This window comes from Bombina bombina, chromosome 2, assembly GCF_027579735.1.
Source record: "Bombina bombina isolate aBomBom1 chromosome 2, aBomBom1.pri, whole genome shotgun sequence".
In the NCBI taxonomy this organism is placed as follows: Eukaryota; Metazoa; Chordata; class Amphibia; order Anura; family Bombinatoridae; genus Bombina; species Bombina bombina.
The window spans coordinates 1,202,548,904-1,202,572,138 of NC_069500.1; the positions used below are offsets into that span (position 1 = coordinate 1,202,548,904).

The 23,235-nt window shown below is 38.8% G+C and overlaps 1 protein-coding gene across 1 annotated transcript in view; it reads right to left on the reverse strand.

Annotated features, from left to right (window-relative positions):
- PDGFRL (platelet derived growth factor receptor like) overlaps positions 1–23,235 on the reverse strand; it is a 262,539-nt gene that overhangs the window by 205,606 nt on the left and 33,698 nt on the right. Inside the window, exon 2 of the mRNA XM_053703917.1 lies at positions 16,290–16,581. Coding sequence (XP_053559892.1) covers positions 16,290–16,581 — 292 coding nt within the window. The remainder of the gene's footprint in view (positions 1–16,289; positions 16,582–23,235) is intronic.

Consider the following 23,235-nt stretch of genomic DNA (forward strand, 5'->3'; position numbering starts at 1 on the left):
ATAAACTAACTAAAGTACAAAAAAATAAAAAAAGCTAAGTTACAAAAAATAAAAAAAAATAAGTTACAAACATTTAAAAAATATTACAACAATTTTAAGCTACTTACACCTAATCTAAGCCCCCTAATAAAATAACAAAGCCCCACAAAATAAAAAAAATGCCCTGCCCTATTCTAAATTAAAAAAGTTCAAAGCTCTTTTACCTTACCAGCCCTTAAAAGGGCCTTTTGCGTGGCATGCCCCAAAGAATTCTGCTCTTTTGCCTGTAAAAGAAAAATACAACCCCCCCAACATTAAAACCCACCACCCACATACCCCTAATCTAACCCAAACCCCCCTTAAATAAACCTAACACTACCCCCCTGAAGATCATCCTACCCTGAGTCGTCTTCAGCCAGCCGACCATCGATGGAACCGAAGAGGAGATCCGGAGCGTCAGAAGTCATCATCCAGGTGGGGCTGAAGAAGTCTTCCATCTGATAGAAGTCTTCATAGAGGCGGCGTCTTCAATCTTCATCCATCCGGAGCGGAGCGGAACCATCTTCAGACGAGCCGATGCGGAGCCATCCTCTTCTTCCCGACGACTAACGACGAATGGATATTCCTTTAAGGGACGTCATCCAAGATGGCGTCCCTTCAATTCCGATTGGCTGATAGAATTCTATCAGCCAATCGGAATTAAGGTAGGAAAAATCTGATTGGCTGATTGAATCAGCCAATCAGATTGAGCTCGCATTCTATTGGCTGATCGGAACAGCCAATAGAATGCGAGCTCAATCTGATTGGCTGATAGGATCAGCCAATCAGATTGAACTTCAATCTGATTGGCTGATTCAATCAGCCAATCAGATTTTTCCTACCTTAATTCTGATTGGCTGATAGAATCCTATCAGCCAATCGGAATTAAAGGGATGCCATCTTGGATGACGTCCCTTAAAGGAATATCCATTCGTCGTTAGTTGTCGGGAAGAAGAGGATGGCTCCGCGTCGGCTCATCTGAAGATGGCTCCGCTCCGGATGGATGAAGATTGAAGACGCCACCTCTATGAAGACTTCTATCAGATGGAAGACTTCTTCAGCCCCACCTGGATGATGACTTCTGCCGCTCCGGATCTCCTCTTCGGTTCCATCGATGGTTGGCTGGCTGAAGACGACTCAAGGTAGGATGATCTTCAGGGGGTAGTGTAAGGTTTATTTCAGGGGGGTTTGGGTTAGATTAGGGGTATGTGGGTGGTGGGTTTTAATGTTGGGGGGGTTGTATTTTTCTTTTACAGGCAAAAGAGCAGAATTCTTTGGGGCATGCCCCGCAAAAGGCCCTTTTAAGGGCTGATAAGGTAAAAGAGCTTTGAACTTTTTTTAATTTAGAATAGGGTAGGGCATTTTTTATTTTGGGGGGCTTTGTTATTTTATTAGGGGGCTTAGATTAGGTGTAAGTAGCTTAAAATTGTTGTAATATTTTTTAAATATTTGTAACTTATTTTTTTTATTTTTTGTAACTTAGCTTTTTTTATTTTTTGTACTTTAGATAGTTTATTTAATTGTATTTAATTGTAGTTATTTGTAGGTAATTTATTTAATTAATTTAATGATAGTGTAGTGTTAGGTTTAATTGTAACTTAGGTTAGGATTTATTTTACAGGTAATTTTGTATTTCTTTTAGCTAGGTAGTTATTAAATAGTTAATAACTATTTAATAACTATTCTAACTAGCTAAAATAAATACAAAGTTACCTGTAAAATAAATATAAATCCTAAAATAGCTACAATGTAATTATTAATTATATTGTAGCTATCTTAGGGTTTATTTTACAGGTAAGTATTTAGTTTTAAATAGAAATAATTTATTAAAGTATAGTGTAGTGTTAGGTGTAATTGTAACTTAGGTTAGTTTTTATTTTACAGGTAAATTTCTCTTTATTTTAACTAAGTAGCTATTAAATAGTTAATAACTATTTAATAGCTATTGTACCTAGTTAAAATAAATTGAAAGTTACCTGTAAAATAAAAATAAATCCTAAGATAGCTACAATATAATTATTATTTATATTGTAGCTATATTAGGGTTTATTTTAAAGGTAAGTATTTAGTTTTAAATAGGATTAACTTAGTTAATAAGAGAAATATTATTTAGATTTATTTAATTAATATTTAAGTTAGGGGGTGTTAAGGTTAGTGTTAGACTTAGGTTTAGGGGTTAATAATTTTATTACAGTGGCGGCGGTGTAGGGGGGGCAGGATAGGGGTTAATACATTTATTATAGGTGGCGACGGTGTAGGGGGGACAGATTAGGGGTTAATAAGTTTAAGATAGGTGGCAACGGTGTAGGGGGGGCAGATTAGGGGTTAATAAGTTTAAGATAGGTTGCGGCGGGGTCCGGGAGCGGCGGTTTAGGGGTTAAACTATGTATTTAGTTGCGGCGAGGTCCGGGATCAGCAGGATAGGGGTTAATAACTTTATTATAGAGGGCTGCGGTATGGGGGGGCAGGATAGGGGTTACTAGGTATAATGTAGGTGGCGGCGGTGTCCGGGAGCGGCGGTTTAGGGGTTAATACATTTATTATAGTTGCGGCGGGGTCTAGGAGCAGCGGTTTAGGGGTTAATATCTTTATTGAGTTGCGGGGGGCTCCGGGGGCGCCGGTATAGGGGGTAGAACAGTATAGTTAGTGTGGGTGCTTAGTGACAGGCTAGCAATAAAGCTGTCAAAAGCCGAAGAGCAGCGAGATCGGATGAGTGATAACTCTCACAGTCCGCTGCTCATCGCCCCGTACTTGGTGCGCGGCTTTTTGACAGCTTTATTGATAACTTAGGCGAAATTTTGCCGGTTCGCGGTGGCGATGGTAGGCGAGCTTAGGCGGGCGTATTGAACCGGTGAAGGCAGGTAAAGTAGACGTGTTGATAACTACCCCCCACAGTGTCATATACATACATTCGTCATTAACAAAGTTACTGTGTTGATCATGGAAAGTCAGTTGGTATATTTTAACAATATGTGATTAAACCTCTTTATTATGAACTCAAATTCAAGCATCGTTTCCAGGTGGGGCAAGATACAGGGGGGGTTACATAGTCGGGAGAGGGGAGGTAGCTAGGCAGATTGGTGGGTGGGGGGGTTATTCTGCAGTCATAGTTAATTTGCAGTGTAATTTAGGTTTTTAATTGGTAGTTTTTTTAGTTTTATTAGAATAGTTATGTTAGGTTAATAGTTTATAGTTTAAACTTAGTTTTTTTATTTCACAGGTAAGTTTTTATTTATATTAAGATAGTTATATTGTAATTTAAATTTAAAGTTAGGGGGGTGTTAGGTTTAGGGGATAATAGTTTAATTTAGTGTTTTGCGATGTGGGGGGGGGGGGCGGCGGTTTAGGGGTTAATAGATTTATTTAGGTGTTGCGATGTTGGGGAGCGGCAGAATAGGGGTTAATAATTATATTTAGTGTCGGCGATGTCAAGCAGCTGCGGAGTAGGGGTTAATAACTTTTATTAGTGTTGGCGATGTCAGGGAGCGACTGAATAGGGGTTAATAATTATTTTTAGTGTTGGGGAGCGGCGGATTAGGGGTTAATAACTTTTATTAGTGTCGGCGATGTCGGGGAGTGGCGGAATAGGGGTTAATAACTTTTATTAGTGTTGGTGATGTCGGGGGCGGTGGATTAGGAGTGTTTAGACTAGGGGTTTATGTTAGGGTGTTAGGTTTAAATGTAACTTTCTTTTCCCCATAGACATCAATGGGTTGCGTTATGGTGATTTGCCATTCCGCACTTCAGGTGCTAGTTTTTTTTAGATGTCTATGGGGGAAAGCGTGCACGTAAACTCAGCCCTTGGCTTTTGTGCGGTATGAAGCTTAACGCACCATAACGCACAGCACAAGGAGGTTTTTCAGTAACTCATAATGGCAGCGCTATGGAGAATGCACCCTGTTTAAACTCGTAATCTAGGTGACTGTAGCAGTGACTGAGAGGCAAGCATTAAAGGGATAGGAAAGTCAAAATTAAACTTGCATGATTCCAATAGAACATTTAATTTTAAGACACTTTTAAATTCACTTCTGGTTTCAAATGTGTTTTGTTCTCTTGGTATCTCTTGTTGAAAAAGAATATGCACATATCCTACACTAGTGGGAGCTGCTGCTAGTTGGTGCCTGCACACATTTGTCTTTTGTGATTGGCTGATGAGTTCATCTTGCTGCCAGTAGTGCAATGATGTTCCTTTGACAAAGGGTAACAAGAGAATGAAGCAAATTTGGTAATGGAAGTAAATTGGAAAGTTGCTCAAAATTGTATGTTCTATCCAAATCATGAAAGAAAATGTTGGAGGTTCCTGTCCCTTTAATTTACATGACCTGTGAAATGCGATTCACTAAAAGTCGGTCTGAATTAGAACCTGCCAATCAAACTTGCTGAGATGCCATTGGATATCTATAGAGCCCATAACCCATGTTTTACTCTTCCAAGCAATCTCACCATTCTATTCAAATTCTCTAAATTTGGAGATACCTATCATAGAAGTCAGACAGTTGTAGGTTCACCCAGGTTGATATTTTCTACAAGGCAATGCTGGCAGAATTTAAACACAAAGCTATCAATGGTCATTCTTATAATAATAAAAGGCTCTGATGATATATTTGCTTTTTCTAATACATTAGAATTTCCTTTAACAGTACTAATTGTTAATACCATTAGAGAAAAAACAGATATCTTGCAGATAATACTTATCTTTAGAATGATATCCATGTATGTATTGGCTGCATCTGTTTTGTTGTAAGATTCACTATTAGATTGTTGGATGTATTTCTATCAATAAACGGTGGACATTTTGATTCTTAGATGTTGTGATAATTTATCTTGGCATACTCAATATTATTTAAATTGTTTGACTGAAATTGTATTTAAAGGACATTATCTAGATTATGTAATCTAGACCATGAAGGTCTAGATTACAAGTGGAGTGCTAATTTATCACGCACCCCATAAAGGGGAAAATTGGCTTGTTTACGGGCGCACGATTAATAACCAGCCATTACAATTATTTTAAACTTTCTAACGAAGGTTTGGCTGGTTATGGGCCTAGCATAACAACCCTGATGCATGATAGAGCTTGTTAAAAGCTCAGAAGAGTGGATGCAATATAGCGTTTGGTGACATTGCACTTTTTTCTTCTCTTTCCTTTTTTCAGGTGCCTAAAACCCACAGGACCTGGAATTGTAAAGGAGAAAACAGCATCCTGGGACAGTGTATCCTACAAATACTGCATATTAGTTGTATTTATTATTTACCCTTATACACACATTTATTGTGTTATTTGGAATTGTCTGTAATTGACACATTGTATGTTACATTTGTTTATATTAGCTTTACTTTTAACAAAGGATATCAAAAGAGGAAAACTATTTTATAGTAGATGTATATTGGAGAGTTGTTTAAAATCAAATGCTCTATCTAAATCATGAACATTTAATTCTGACTTTACTGTCCCTTTAAATGCTACCTGAGACCATCACGTCTGAACTATCACCTGCAAATTGCCTGCAAACTAACTAACTTTGCTTATTTTTTTTATTCTATTCAAGTCCATAATAAAACAATGTGTAAAAGCAACTTTTTGTTGCAAGGTCTCACTTGTAATTTGAGTGGAATTTAGTGGCAAAAAAGCAAAACATACATGTTTAGAAAGATCATTGAAGTGCCATAAATACTTTTTTCCTGCATTACACACTAGTTTTCAGATGATCAACAATAAGAAACAAATATGCCAAACCCATTCATTTTATACATTAAAAAATAGTGGTTGCATGTTGATAGATATCAGTAAACATTTCATTTTATTTTTCCATGGTCCATGATTCCACAGACAAGTGTGATATTTAGCAAATATGTTTTCATTTGTGGCATAGTATTAGCTTTGTAAAGAGGCTGACAGCCGAGAACATCCTTCCTTCATAAAAGAAATCTAAATTATAGGGCAGAATTTAAAAACAAGTCAGAAAACACCACAATAAGCTCTCTGCATTTTAGTTGTCATCAATTACAGACCTAATACACAATTGTTTAATAAATCAATCATAAATGAAAATCATTGGCTGAAAAAACATTTAACCCCATGTGATGTTGAAGTAAAGAACACATAATACTCAGTGAGAGAAAAGAATATATTTTTATTAACACATATTCGCCTAGATTACGAGTTTTTGTTGGTAAGGCTGTGCGGGGCTAACAAGCCTTTTTTTCTTACCGCTCACTTAAGCCAATGCTGGTATTACGAGTTTTCTGCAAACCGGCGTTAGCCTCAGAAAAGTGAGCGTTGAGCAAAATTTAGCTCCACATCTCACCTCAATACCAGCGTTGCTTACGGTAGTGGTAAGCTGGCAAACCGTGATCGTGCACGATTTCCCCATAGGAAACAATGGGGCTGAGCTGGCTGTAAAAAAACTTAACACCTGCAAAAAAGCAGCGTTCAGCTCCTAACGCAGCCCAATTGTTTCCTATGGGGTAATACAAGTTATGTCTGCACCTAACACCCTAACATGAACCCCGAGTCTAAACATCCCTAATCTTACACTTATTAACCCCTAATCTGCCGCCCCCGCTATCACTGACACCTACATTATATTATTAACCCCTAATCTGCCGCTCCGGACACCGCCGCCACCTTCATTATACTTATGAACCCCTAATCTACTGCCCCCAACATCGCCGACACCTACATTATATTTATTAACTCATAATCTGCACCCCCCCAACGTCGCCGCAACTATATTAAATTTATTAACCCCTAATCTTCCGACCCTAACGTCGCCGCTACTATATTAAATTTATTAACCCCTAAACCTAAGTCTAACCCTAAGTCTAAGCCCCCTAACTTAAATATAATTTAAATTAAACTAAATAAATTTAACATAATTAAATACATTAATACTATTTAAAACTAAATACTTACTGATATAATACTTACTGATATAATAAACCCTAAACTAGCTACAATATAACTAATAGTTACATTGTAGCTATCTTAGGATTTTTATTTATTTTACAGGCAACTTTGTATTTATTTTAACTAGGTACAATAGTTATTAAATAGTTATTAACTATTTAATAACTACCTAGCTAAAATAAGTAGAAAATTACCTGTAAAATAAACCCTAACCTAAGTTACAATTACACCTAATACTCTACTATAATTAAACTAATTACCTAAACTACCTACAATTATTACAATTAAATAAACTAAATTACGAGAACCCCCCCCACACACTAAATTACAGGGGGGAAAAAAGAATTACAAGAATTTTAAACTAATTACACCTAATCTAATCCCCCTAATAAAATAAAAAAAGTCCCCCAAAATAATAAAATTCCCTACCCTATACTAAATTACAAATAGCCCTTAAAAGGGCCTTTTGCTGGGCATTGCCCCAAAGTAATCAGCTCTTTCACCTGTAAAAAAAAATACAATGCCCCCCCAACATTAAAACCCACCAACCACACACCCAACCTTACTCTAAAACCCACCCAATCCCCCCTTAAAAAAACCTAACACTACCCTACCTTGAGCCGTCTTCACCCAACCGGGCACAAGTGGTCCTCCAGAGGGTCCGAAGTCTTCATCCTATCCGGCCAGAAGAGGACATCGAGACCGGCAAAAGGCTTCATCCAGGCAGCATCTTCTATCTTCATCCTTCCGGAGCGAAGCGGGTCCATCTTCAAGACATCGACGCGGAGCATCCTCTTCATCCGACGGACGACGACTGAATGACTGGTCCTTTAAATTTTGTCATCCAGGATGGCGTCCCTTGAATTCCAATTGGCTGATAGAATCCTATCAGCCAATCGGAATTAAGGTAGGAAAAATCCTATTGGCTGATGCAATCAGCCAATAGGATTGACCTCACATTCTATTGGCTGATTGGAACAGCCAATAGAATGTGAGCTCAATCCTATTGGCTGATTTGACTTAGGGTTAGACTTAGGTTTAGGGGTTAATAAATTTAATATAGTAGCGGCAACGTTGGGGTCGGAAGATTCGGGGTTAATAAATGTAGGTAGGTGTCGGCGATGTTAGGGACGGCAGATTAGGGGTTAATAAAATTTAACTAGTGTTAATATATTTATTAAAGTGGCGTTGATGTCTGGTCGGCAGATTAGGGGTTAAACATTTTAGTTAAGTGTTTCCAATGTGGGGGGGGGCTCGGTTTAGGGGTTAATAGGTAGTTTATGGGTGTTAGTGTACTTTTAGCACTTTAGTTAAGAGTTTTATGTTCCGGCGTTAGCCCATAAAACTCTTAACTACTGACTTTAAAATGCGGTAGGAGTCTGGACAGGAGAGGGTCTACCGCTCACTTTTTCAGGCGATCGTAATACCGGTGTTAAGAAAATCCCATTAAAAAGAAAGGATACGCAATTGACGTAAGGGGATTTGCGGTAAGCTAAAATCGCGGGGGGAAAAAGTGAGCGGTAGACCCTTTCCTGTCTGACTCGTAATACCAGAGGGCGTTAAAAAGCAGCGTTGGGACCCCTCAACGCTGCTTTTTAAGGCTAACGCAAGACTCGTAATCTCACCGATTTTTTCATTAAAAATGCTTAGACCTTGTCATTATGGAACAATGACCATCAAAATGATTGTTTACCTAAGACTATTAATACACATGTTAAACAAAGTACACAAATTATGTTCTGAAACTTCTGTAACAGAAAATCAAATAGTAAACATAAGCTCAATGATAGATACCAGGGACAAACTATGGGCGAGATTACATATGCGATGCAAGCTTCAGCGTAACTGCTGAAACCCGCGCCGCCCGTAATTTCACCTTGCACATCAGGGAAGCCAATGAACCCCGCCGGCAGTTCATAAAGTGCCGTAAGTTGGATAAACTACCGATGTCCAGAAATGTGCGTAGATACAAATTTCTGGAGTCGCCAGTGACTTTAGAAACTGCCAGCGCCTAAGAAAATAAAAATAAATATCAAATCTCCCGGAAAAGTCCCAAATATAAAGCTGACACTTCAAAGCCCCTATATCCACCATCAACCCCATATCGGAACTAATAATAAATTTATTAACCCACAAACAGACAACCCCCACAACGCAATATGCCTAATTAAACTATTAACCCCAAATCCGCCATTCAAGCACATCGCAATCTACCTAATAAAAGTATTAACCCCTAAACCGCCGAACCCCCACATCGCAATAAAGCTAATTTAATTACTAAGTCCCCTAACCTAACACCCCCTAAATTAACCCCAAATTACATAAAATAATAAAATACTAAATTAAAGTAAAAAATCCTAACAATACTTAAAAAAACAACCTAAGATTAAATTAAAATAATCTAAAATTACAAAAAAATAAAAAAGTCTAACATTACAGAAAATAATAAACCAAATTAACAAAAATTAAAAAATTAAACCCAATCCCTATTAAATTCACCGTTCCTGAAGTCCAGCGGAGAAAGTCTTCTTTCAAGCGGTGAAGTCTTCTTCTAAGAGGCGATATCTTCTTCCATCGCGGCAATATCTTCTATCTTCATTCAGGACCAAGCCGACGTGGAGCGTAGACATGTGCGGAACAGAAGACCGGCGACTGCGGAGCCATCGAGTGTGGAGATCCTCTTCGTACGATCACTGACACCGACGCACACTGAGGATTGAATTTAAGGTACGCGTTTAAATATGGGGTATCTTGCATTTCTATTGGCTGATTTGATTCTTCAAATTCAAATCAGCCAATAGGATGAGAGCTACTGAAATCCTATTGGCTGTTCAAATCAAATTGCCGCGTAAGTCCTTGCGCTGAATATGTGATACCGATTTGGAACGTGGTTCTATGTTAGCTTATGGAAGTAAAATTAGCAGGCGACAGGGGGAAATATACGCGCCGCATTTATATGACTAAAGGCCAGTTTTGCCGGCTTTTGCAGGCGATGCCGCATATGTAATCTTGCCCTGAATATATAAATAGCAAACCAATTAAATAACACAACCAACTTTAGGACCCAACGGTTACAACAGGATTGGCTAATATATAGGAACTGTCTAGTGACCATGTTTTAGCCAGCCCATAGACCCAAATCTGCTTCAGAAGACAATGACAATCTACCAAGAGCAGCACTGTACCTCTTTCTTTATGGTGCACACCGGCACCTCTGATTTTTTTTCTACCAAGTCCCAACATTCCCTCTGCGACTTTCTTCCCCTCGCCCCCTCCAAACCACAGTGCTGTAAGTGAATGGCAGAAGATGTTCACTGTTTCTTCTGTTAAGTGTGATCAGTCCACGGGTCATCATTACTTGTGGGATATTAACTGCTCCCCTACAGGAAGTGCAAGAGGATTCACCCAGCAGAGTTGCTATATAGCTCCTCCCCTCTACGTCACCCCCAGTCATTCTCTTGCACCCAACGACTAGATAGGATGTGTGAGAGGACTATGGTGATATATTTAGTTTTTATATCTTCAATCAAAAGTTTGTTATTTTATAATAGCACCGGAGTGTGTTATTCCTTCTCTGGTAGAATTTGAAGAAGAATCTACCTGAGTTTTTCTATGATTTTAGCCGGAGTAGTTAAGATCATATTGCTGTTTCTCGGCCATCTGAGGAGAGGTAAACTTCAGATCAGGGGACAGCAGGCAGATTAATCTGCAAAGAGGTATGTAGCAGTTTATTATTTTCTGACATGGAATTGATGAGAAAATCCTGCCATACCGTTATAATGTAAACTCAGCCTTGAATGCAGTAGATGTAGCTGATATCAGGCTGTCATGTATGTATATTTTACACTTCAGTTTTCTGGGAAATGGTACTTCTCTGGCTTTTAAACTGTATACATAGACTTAACCTATTTTGCAGGGACTTGCAATAGGTTTTAAATGACAATTAATTATTGAGGTAAAATGTTTTTTTGCTGGCATGTAAAAACGTTTTTTTCTCTGAGGTACTGGGTGAAAAAATGTTTTGGGCACTTTTTTTCCACTTGGCAATAGTTTTGATTTAAATTAGAGCAGTTCACTGATCCCTCTCACTGTTATGTGTGTGGGGGAGGGGCCATTTTGGTGCTTTCACTATGCATCAGAAAAACTCAGTCAGAGGTTCATTTTCTTCCTGCATGATCCGGTTCATCTCTACAGAGTTCAGGGATCTCAAGAGTCTTTTTTGAGGGAAGTAATCATACAGCAGAGCTGTGCTGATTGTATTGACTGTGATATAAAAAACGTTTATTTGTGTATTTTTTTTCTGCTGCCTGGGTTAGTTATCATTTGCTGAGGGGAACAATCCTTTGCTAAAACTGTATATTCTGACAAAGATTGATGCTATAACTTAATTATTTTATCTGTTATAATATTTTTCTGTGCTTCTTAAAGGCACAGTTCGTTTTCATATTATTTGTAAATTACTTTGAAAAGTATTTCCAAGTTGCTGTTTATTTGCTAGTGTGTTAAACATGTCTGATTCAGAGGAAGATATCTGTGCTATATGTGTTAATGCCAAAGTGGAGCCCAATAGAAATTTATGTACTAAATGTATTGATGCTACTTTAAAAAATAGTCAATCTGTACAAATTGAACATATTTCACCAAACAACGAGGGGAGAGTTATGCCGACTAACTCGCCTCACGTGTCAGTACCTGCATCTCCCGCTCAGGAGGTGCGTGATATTGTAGCGCCGAGTGCATCTGGGCGGCCATTACAAATCACATTACAAGATATGGCTACTGTTATGACTGAAGTTTTGGCTAAACTACCAGAACTAAGAGGTAAACGTGATCACTCTGGGATGAGAACAGAGTGCGCTGATAATGCAAGGGCCATGTCTGATACTGCGTCACAGTTTGCAGAACATGAAGACGGAGAGCTTCATTCTGTGGGTGACAGTTCTGATCCAAATAAACTGGACTCAGACATTTCAAATTTTAAATTTAAGCTTGAGAACCTCCGTGTGTTACTAGGGGAGGTATTAGCGGCTCTGAATGATTGTAACACAGTTGCAATCCCAGAAAAAATGTGTAGGTTGGATAAATATTTTGCGGTACCGACGAGTACTGACGTTTTTCCTATACCTAAGAGACTTACTGACATTGTTACTAAGGAGTGGGATAGACCCGGTGTGCCTTTCTCACCCCCTCCTATATTCAGAAAAATGTTTCCAATAGACGCCGCCACACGGGACTTATGGCAAATGGTCCCTAAGGTGGAGGGAGCAGTTTCTACTTTAGCTAAGCGTACCACTATCCCAGTGGAGGATAGCTGTGCTTTTTCAGATCCAATGGATAAAAAATTAGAGGGTTACCTTAAGAAAATGTTTGTTCAACAAGGGTTTATATTGCAACCTCTTGCATGTATTGCGCCTGTCACGGCTGCAGCAGCATTTTGGTTTGAGTCTCTGGAAGAGACACTTCAATCATCCACACTAGATGACATCACACACAAACTTAAATTCCTTAAGTTAGCTAATTCATTTATTTCAGATGCCGTAGTACATTTAACTAAACTTGCGGCTAAAAATTCAGGATTCGCCATTCAGGCACGCAGAGCTCTGTGGCTAAAATCCTGGTCAGCTGATGTTACGTCTAAATCTAAATTGCTTAATATTCCTTTCAAAGGGCAGACCTTATTCGGGCCCGGCTTGAAAGAGATTATTGATGACATTACAGGAGGTAAAGGTCATGCCCTGCCTCAGGACAAGGCCAAAGCCAAGGCTAGACAGTCCAATTTTCGTTCCTTTCGTAATTTCAAAGCAGGAGCAGCATAAACTTCCTCTGCACCAAAACAGGAAGGAGCTGTTGCTCGCTACAGACAAGGCTGGAAACCTAACCAGTCCTGGAACAGGGGCAAACAGGCCAGAAAACCTGCTGCTGCCCCTAAGACAGCATGAATTGAGGGCCCCCGATCCGGGACCGGATCTAGTGGGGGGCAGACTTTCCCTCTTCGCCCAGGCTTGGGCAAGAGATGTTCAGGATCCCTGGGCGTTAGAGATCATATCTCAGGGATACCTTCTGGACTTCAAATCCTCTCCCCCAAGAGGGAGATTTCATCTGTCAAGGTTGTCAACAAACCTAACAAAGAAGGAAGCGTTTCTACGCTGCGTACAAGATCTTTTATTAATGGGAGTGATCCATCCAGTTCCGCGGTTGGAACAAGGACAAGGGTTTTACTCAAATCTGTTTGTAGTTCCCAAAAAAGAGGGAACCTTCAGGCCAATCTTGGATTTAAAGATCCTAAACAAATTCCTAAGAGTTCCATCGTTCAAGATGGAAACTATTCGAACAATTTTGCCCATGATCCAAGAGGGTCAGTACTTGACCACAGTGGATTTAAAGGATGCTTACCTTCACATACCGATTCACAGAAGTCATTACCGGTATCTAAGGTTTGCCTTTTTAGACAGGCATTACCAGTTTGTAGCTCTTCCATTCGGACTGGCTACGGCTCCAAGAATCTTCACAAAGGTTCTGTGCACTCTTCTGGCGGTACTAAGACCGCGAGGAATTTCAGTAGCTCCGTACTTAGACGACATACTGATACAAGCTTCAAGCTTTCAAACTGCCAAATCTCATACAGAGATAGTACTGGCATTTCTAAGGTCGCATGGATGGAAAGTGAACGAAGAGAAAAGTTCTCTCTTTCCACTCACAAGAGTTCCCTTCCTGGGGACTCTGATAGATTCTGTAGAAATGAAGATTTACCTGACAGAGGACAGGTTAACAAAACTTCAAAGTGCATGCCGTGTCCTTCATTCCATTCAAGAGACCAGAAATTCTCTTCTATGGTGGCTTTATCGGCCACATCTGTCCAGGGGAATGCCATTCAGCAGGCCAGACTGGTCAATTGTAACAACAGACGCCAGCCTACTAGGTTGGGGCGCTGTCTGGAATTCTCTGAAGGCTCAGGGACTATGGAATCAGGAGGAGAGTCTTCTTCCAATAAACATTCTGGAATTGAGAGCAGTCCTCAATGCTCTTCTGGCTTGGCCCCAGTTAGCAACTCGGGGGTTCATCAGGTTCCAGTCGGACAACATCACGACTGTAGCTTATATCAACCATCAGGGAGGGACAAGAAGCTCCCTAGCAATGATGGAAGTATCGAAGATAATTCGCTGGGCAGAGTCTCACTCTTGCCACCTGTCTGCAATCCACATCCCGGGAGTGGAGAACTGGGAGGCGGATTTCTTAAGTCGTCAGACTTTTCATCCGGGGGAGTGGGAACTTCATCCAGAGGTCTTTGCCCAAATACTTTGACGTTGGGGCAAACCAGAGATAGATCTCATGGCGTCTCGACAGAACGCCAAGCTTCCGCGCTACGGGTCCAGATCCAGGGATCCGGGAGCGGTCCTGATAGATGCCTTGACAGCACCATGGACCTTCAGGATGGCTCATGTGTTTCCACCTTTCCCGATGCTTCCTCGATTGATTGCCAGAATCAAACAGGAGAAAGCATCAGTGATTCTAATAGCGCCTGCATGGCCACGCAGGACTTGGTATACAGATCTGGTGGACATGTCATTCTGTCCACCTTGGTCGTTACCTCTGAAACAGGACCTTCTGATTCAGGGTCCTTTCAAACATCAAAATCTAACTTCTCTGAAGCTGACTGCTTGGAAATTGAACGCTTGATCTTATCAAAGCGTGGTTTTTCTGAGTCAGTTATTGATACCTTAATACAGGCTAGGAAGCCTGTTACCAGAAAGATTTACCATAAAATATGGCGTAAATACCTATATTGGTGCGAATCCAAAGGTTACTCTTGGAGTAAGGTTAGGATTCCTAGGATATTCTCTTTTCTACAAGAAGGTTTAGAAAAGGGGTTATCCGCTAGTTCCTTAAAGGGACAGATCTCAGCTCTGTCCATTCTGTTACACAAGCGTCTGTCAGAAGTTCCAGACGTTCAGGCTTTTTGTCAGGCTTTGGCCAGGATTAAACCTGTGTTTAAAGCTGTGGCTCCACCATGGAGTTTAAACCTTGTTCTTAACGTTTTACAGGGTGTTCCGTTTGAACCCCTTCATTCCATTGATATAAAGTTGTTATCTTGGAAAGTTCTATTTTTAATGGCTATTTCCTCGGCTCGAAGAGTCTCTGAGTTATCAGCCTTACATTGTGATTCTCCTTATTTGATTTTTCACTCGGATAAGGTAGTTCTGCGTACTAAGCCTGGGTTCTTACCTAAGGTAGTCACTAACAGGAATATCAATCAGGAGATTGTTGTTCCATCCTTGTGCCCAAATCCTTCTTCGAGGAAGGAACGTCTTTTGCACAATCTGGATGTAGTTCGTGCCCTTAAATTTTATTTACAGGCAACTAAAGATTTTCGACAAACGTCTTCCCTGTTTGTCGTTTACTCTGGTCAGAGGAGAGGTCAAAAAGCTTCTGCTACCTCTCTCTCTTTTTGGCTTCGTAGCATAATTCGTTTAGCTTATGAGACTGCTGGACAGCAGCCTCCTGAAAGAATTACAGCTCATTCCACTAGAGCTGTGGCTTCCACTTGGGCCTTTAAGAATGAGGCCTCTGTTGAACAGATTTGCAAGGCTGCAACTTGGTCTTCGCTTCATACTTTTTCCAAATTTTAAAAATTTGACACTTTTGCTTCCTCGGAGGCTATTTTTGGGAGAAAGGTTCTCCAGGCAGTGGTTCCTTCTGTATAAAGAGCCTGCCTATCCCTCCCGTCATCCGTGTACTTTTGCTTTGGTATTGGTATCCCACAAGTAATGATGACCCGTGGACTGATCACACTTAACAGAAGAAAACATAATTTATGCTTACCTGATAAATTCCTTTCTTCTGTAGTGTGATCAGTCCACGGCCCGCCCTGTTTTTTAAGGCAGGTAAATATTTTTTAAATTATACTCCAGTCACCACTACACCCTTGGCTTCTCCTTTCTCGTTGGTCCTTGGTCGAATGACTGGAGGTGACGTAGAGGGGAGGAGCTATATAGCAACTCTGCTGGGTGAATCCTCTTGCACTTCCTGTAGGGGAGCAGTTAATATCCCACAAGTAATGATGACCCGTGGACTGATCACACTACAGAAGAAAGGAATTTATCAGGTAAGCATAAATTATGTTTTTTTTAGGGAAAAACTGCTAAGGACACAAATCCTCTGTGTTGTCTGGGGAAGTCTAACAGGCAAGGTGTAATAGATTTTTTTTATACATAAAGTTCTCTCAAATTGTTCTCAAATTAAATAGAGATTTAAAATAAATAAAAAAGAACACTGTAAAACTGTAAATATGTATCAGTGATCACTCATTGATTACTCGTATTAAAGCTGCCATACATGTATGTCTTTATTGCAATTACCTTACCTAAGTCTGGAATCCCTGAAAGTAACAAGATATTCTGGATAGCTCCATGCAATCTTTTCCCCTTTGCACCTGAGTTCCATGCTCTGTCCAGCTGTCATACTCATCATAGAGGCTGCCTTTTGGAACCGTCCTTTATCCAGTACTTGAGTCATGATGGATTGCACCTTGGGAACATTTTCTGTTGATTCCTTTAATTTGGTAATTTTTGGTTTGAGTTTTTTTATAGCAGGTTTAATTTTATTCTCTGCCGGTTCCTTGGAACGTTTACCTTTCACAGCTGGTTGACTGAGAACTAAAATATAAATTAAAACAAAAGCAGTATTAGAGAAATGAGAACATAAAACAATTAGGATGTTATTAATAATTAAGTAATTAAGCCAACATTTGACCTGTATAAGTTATTTGCAATCTTGACACTTGGTTCAATATATACAGGGAAATGTGAAGAAATATTTTGATATAAATTCTCAACCTGTGTTTTGAAGCCTTGAATGCACCTTGCAAATAATTTATTTGGAAACTTTGCTTACAAAACATGTTTAAAAATATGTAAGGACACTATTGATTAATTTACTGAGATTTTTTATTTAGAGCTGCTACTATATCCATAAAAAGTCTGACTATTACTAAATAGCAGAAAAGGGTAGAAAACAAACATCTAATTAGCTTAGACATGACCCTTACTTATTATACCAACTAAATTCACATAATTATCTTCTTTGGAAATAAATAAGGTGATAGACAGTAATCTTAGTACATAGCTAGATCACACTTACATAAATACAAAGGTAAATTGGTGTAATTGTCAGTCAGATTTGTATTTGTCCTTTTTTTTTAATAGTAATCAATAGGCTTGAATGCCACATGCTGGACTAACATGGCATTTGTTAGAGGTGGCCCATAATAATAGCATATTAATTATGTATATTTGTGTTTTTGAAGAGACATTACTCTCATATGGGGCCCAGCAGCTGATAGCCTGCTCTTGTTTGATGAACTTTAGCTTTTGAGACTGGTGACTAATTTTTTTGTTTTTTGTGATTCAGATAGAGCATGCAATTTTAAGCAACTTTCTAATTTACTCCTATTATCAATTTTTCTTTGTTCTCTTGCTATCTTTATTTGAAAAAGAAGGCATCTAAACAAAGGAGCCAGGCAATTTTTGGTTCAGTACTTGGACAGCACTTGTTGATTGGTGCTGTCTAATCAGCAAGTGCAACCCAGGTTGGTCACAAAAAATAGGCCGGCATCTAAACTTACATTCTTGCTTTTCAAATAAAGATACCAAGAGAATGAAGACACTTTGATAATAGGAGTAAATTAGAAAGTTGCTTAAAATTGCATGCTCTATCTGAAACACAAAAGAAAAAATTGGGGTTCAGTGTTCCTTTAAGCAACACTGCAATAGGATTAACCTCTTCAGTTAATATCTCTATACTTTCGAATTGTTTATTGTAATTTATATAGTCAACCACTAGGGACAATGTGTAGGGTTTATTACCTCTTAGGTGAAGAAAAAGTTAAAGGGACATGAAACCCATTTTTTTTTTCTTTCATGATTCAGACAGAGCATACAATTTTAAACGACTTTCCAATTTACTTCTACAGGGAGTGCAGAATTATTAGGCAAATGAGTATTTTGACCACATCATCCTCTTTATGCATGTTGTCTTACTCCAAGCTGTATAGGCTCGAAAGCCTACTACCAATTAAGCATATTAGGTGATGTGCATCTCTGTAATGAGAAGGGGTGTGGTCTAATGACATCAACACCCTATATCAGGTGTGCATAATTATTAGGCAACTTCCTTTCCTTTGGCAAAATGGGTCAAAAGAAGGACTTGACAGGCTCAGAAAAGTCAAAAATAGTGAGATATCTTGCAGAGGGATGCAGCACTCTTAAAATTGCAAAGCTTCTGAAGCGTGATCATCAAACAATCAAGCGTTTCATTCAAAATAGTCAACAGGGTCGCAAGAAGCGTGTGGAAAAACCAAGGTGCAAAATAACTGCCCATGAACTGAGAAAAGTCAAGCGTGCAGCTGCCAAGATGCCACTTGCCACCAGTTTGGCCATATTTCAGAGCTGCAACATCACTGGAGTGCCCAAAAGCACAAGGTGTGCAATACTCAGAGACATGGCCAAGGTAAGAAAGGCTGAAAGACGACCACCACTGAACAAGACACACAAGCTGAAACGTCAAGACTGGGCCAAGAAATATCTCAAGACTGATTTTTCTAAGGTTTTATGGACTGATGAAATGAGAGTGGGTCTTGATGGGCCAGATGGATGGGCCCATGGCTGGATTGGTAAAGGGCAGAGAGCTCCAGTCCGACTCAGACGCCAGCAAGGTGGAGGTGGAGTACTGGTTTGGGCTGGTATCATCAAAGATGAGCTTGTGGGGCATTTTCGGATTGAGGATGGAGTCAAGCTCAACTCCCAGTCCTACTGCCAGTTTCTGGAAGACACCTTCTTCAAGCAGTGGTACAGGAAGAAGTCTGCATCCTTCAAGAAAAACATGATTTTAATGCAGGACAATGCTCCATGACACGCGTCCAAGTACTCCACAGCGTGGCTGGCAAGAAAGGGTATAAAAGAAGAAAATCTAATGACATGGCTTCCTTGTTCACCTGATCTGAACCCCATTGAGAACCTGTGGTCCATCATCAAATGTGAGATTTACAAGGAGGGAAAACAGTACACCTCTCTGAACAGTGTCTGGGAGGCTGTGGTTGCTGCTGCACGCAATGTTGATGGTGAACAGGTCAAAACACTGACAGAATCCATGGATGGCAGGCTTTTGAGTGTCCTTGCAAAGAAAGGTGGCTATATTGGTCACTGATTTGTTTTTGTTTTGTTTTTGAATGTCAGAAATGTATATTTGTGAATGTTGAGATGTTATATTGGTTTCACTGGTAAAAATAAATAATTGAAATGGGTATATATTTGTTTTTTGTTAAGTTGCCTAATAATTATGCACAGTAATAGTCACCTGCACACACAGATATCCCCCTAAAATAGCTATAACTAAAAACAAACTAAAAACTACTTCCAAAAGTATTCAGCTTTGATATTAATGAGTTTTTTGGGTTCATTGAGAACATGGTTGTTGTTCAATAATAAAATGAATCCTCAAAAATACAACTTGCCTAATAATTCTGCACTCCCTGTATTAACTAATTTGCTTAATTCTCTTTGTATCCTTTGTTAAAAAGCATATCTAGATAGGCTCAGGAGCTTGGAGCTAGCTGCTGATTGGTGACTGAACTTGTATGCCCATTTTCATTGGCTTACAAATCTGTTCAGCTAGCTCCCAGGAGTGCATTGCAGCTTCTTCAATAAAAGATTCCAAGAGAATGAAGCAAAATTGATAACAGAAGTAAATTAGAAAGTTGTTTAAAAATGTATAATCTATCTAAATCATGAAAGAAATGTTTTGTGTTTCATGTCCCTTTTTAGGTAGGTATGTCCTCAGGGGAATTTAAATGTGATGATGTATTGTGATTGTATATCACATGATTAAGGGTTTGGGCCCTATACATTTTCTCTTTAATACCTTCCTCCCCACTCTGGAATAAACTATTTTGATATCTTATGCATTGTTCCTGTTTTTGCTGTTTAAATTTACTGATATTGCAAAACACTAAAATTTTGCACCGTAAAAGGGACATGAAACACATTTTTTTTTTTTTTTTATGATTCAGAATGAGCATGCAATTTTAAACAACTTTTCATTTTACTTCTATTATCCACCTCATTCTCTTGATATCCTTTGTTGAAAAGCATATATAAATATGCTCAGCAGCTGCTGATTGGTGGCTGCATATATGCCTCGTGTTATTGGCTCATCCATGTGTATTGCCATTTCTTCAACAAAGGATACCTAACGTATGAAGCAAATTAGATAATAGAAGTAGATTGGAATTGTTTTCATTGTATTCTCTGATTAATGAAAGAAAAATGTTGGGTTTCATGATCATTTTAATGACTTCTGCAGACAAATACTAAAATTACCAGTGTATTTTTACTCATCCAAATACACACTCTAATAGTGATAAATGCATCATTATTATTATCAGGCATTTGTAGAACGCCAACAGATTCTGCAGCGCTAATCACTCATCACTCTTTTCACCTGTGTATTTACAATGGGAACATTGACACAACTGCATACAGTAAAGTGTGTTTCAACTATCAGGGCTTATTGGAGGATCCAGTGACAAAGGATTGTAATGGGTTAACCTGAAGGGCACTATTTGGGTCACGCAATAGAAAACAACACACATTTGAAAAGGGATCCAACGCTACTTTACCTTTAAGGCATGTAAAATGTGTTTAACATAATTACACAAAAGGTACTTTGGGATCTCTACATGCTGACTAGTGGATCTCAAGACTATTTTTGATTTCCTATTCAGCCAGCAGTGATAGCCAATGTAAAAATGTACTTTGCACAATATGATAATATACTGTATCCAGGGCTGGATTTCCCATTAGGCACAGTAGGAATGTGCCTACAGGCACCTTGCAGTGAGGGGCGCCTGCCTGTCAGTAATAATGGGGGCATTAATTTTAGTAAGAATTGTTCTGCCAGGTGCTTACAGAGTTGAGTGTTTCATTGGGAATATGTTACAGCAGTTGAGGGAGCCATGAAGGAGAGAGGGGCAAAGATTAAAACTAAACCCCTCCCATTTTCACCAGGCATGTTTAGTTTCACTTTTATTTTATGTACTTCTGTTGCCTCACACAGCCAAGCTCCATGCTGATGTGTAGCAGACACTTTTTCTTGAAGGAATGAAAGCTTCAGAACAACAGGTTAGGACTGTATAAGGCTTCTAATGCTGCCTAGAATGACAACATAACAAGCAGAGCATTTTAACCCCTTGGCTATCAGAGAGGGTTGCAGTGTATTCACTTGTTATGTGCTGTAGAGCATTTTGATAGCCAGGGTGTTACATTCTGCTTTAGGATGAATGTTTTTGTTCTATAAAGGCCTTGGAGGTGAGGAGGTTATGTGAGACTAGCTGCTCTGCTCTTTATTACAACCTGCCGATTGTGATTTACAACCTTTAGGGCACTTTGACAACAAAGTTTGTAGACTGTAAGGCTGTAAAATGTGTATGTGTGTAAACCACTCACATGGCATATTTGTTTGTATGTATGTATGTATGTATATATATATATATATATATATATATATACACACATCACATTAAAAATTGTTAATCTGTTCTTTTATCAAGTAAGTGTGGTATGTTTGTGTTTTGTGGTAAATTGAATTTCTAATTTCTAATTTTAAACACATTTGTTGACCCCTGGATTACATATAATCTACAACATTGCATGTTTTCCTTTGAGAGCAACATCATATTATATTTATATTTCAGAATAATTTTTTTTTTTACATCTATGTGTATTTGTACCAAAAATATCAGGTTTTTGTGCCTACAGGCACCTGAGATGTAAATCCGGCCCTGACCGTATCACAACAATAGTAACGAGTATAAACAAAACAGGCATTTTACATCAATAACACCTAATTCAGCACATAAATATTAGAATATTCTCTATGTAATAGATGTCCTATTATTAGGAAATATTATATCCTGACTCACCAAAGTCTGAATACTCCTTATTTAGAGTGCGGTGAATACCCAGATTGATGCTAACATAAAAGCTTATACCCCACACAGTCTTAGCAAAGAGAAAATAAATACTATTCTACAATTTTCTCATTTTGCCTTACATTATGTTGTAGGTTTCCTGGGCAACAAACAATTGAAATCAAGGAAGACCAACATTTAGGAAGATCTCTCAATTGCTCTTGCACTTAAAGGGACATTAAATACTTTGAGATGGTAACATAAAATGAGAAATCATATATTAAAAACTCTGCAATATACTTTCATTATTCATTTTGTCCCCTTTCCATGTAATTCCATTCTGAAATTGTGAGCTTTTCAATTCCTGTTAGCAATAGAAGTGCAGAACACTGTTATATTCCACACAGCCATTGGCTGCACGCTCTTTTGACCTATTTATAACTGTCCCAAATTGGCCACAGCAGAGAAAGTAGCCTAAAATACAACATGGCAGCTCCCATTGTTTTATAGACACAAAGGGCTAGATTACAAGTGGAGCTCTAAATTATCATGCCCCCGCAAATTTGCCAGATCAGATCTCTGGATAATTTTATAAATATGCCCCAAATGGCCCCAAACTACTGTCTAGTGTAGTTTATTAACAAATAAAGATGGCAGCATCTTTTTAATACATTTACTGCACTAGGCAGTATTTTGGGATTAAAGTTGGTGAGAGTGGGGTGTTAGAAACAAAAAGCCACTGAAAAGTGCCTTTACATTGCGGTCAATGGGATACTCACACACATACATATATATATATATATGTTAATGTGTGTATATACACATATTAACGCAGAAATATATATGTATATCAGCATATAATAGCATATAATAGCGTCCCTTCTTCTTCTGAAGAAGGGACGCTAAAGGTCCCGAAACGTCACTTATTAAAGCTTTTTCACCTTTGATGTCTGAAGACCAATGAGTGCTTTGTTCTGCTTGCTATTATATACGCCTTGATAGCACCCTCGCAGTTGGAGAACGGTGGTGAGAGTGCATGTACTTATGAACTTTTTTATATCAGCATATACATATATATTTATTTTTGCTGTGATTGCTGCTCTACTTACTCCCTTCTCTGGTGCTGAAGTTCTGATGCTGACTCTGACGGCATCAGAAAGAGGCATCAGTGAGCGCAATGCTTCCCAGCTGAAAACTTGTAATACCAGCACACATTATGAATCGCAAATATCGCTTTCATCCACTTGTAATCGGGCCATAAAGCTTTACACTTATTTTGTCATTATTTAAAAAGCTAATAAAACTTTTAAAAATACATCTACATGTTATTCTCAAACTAATCTTT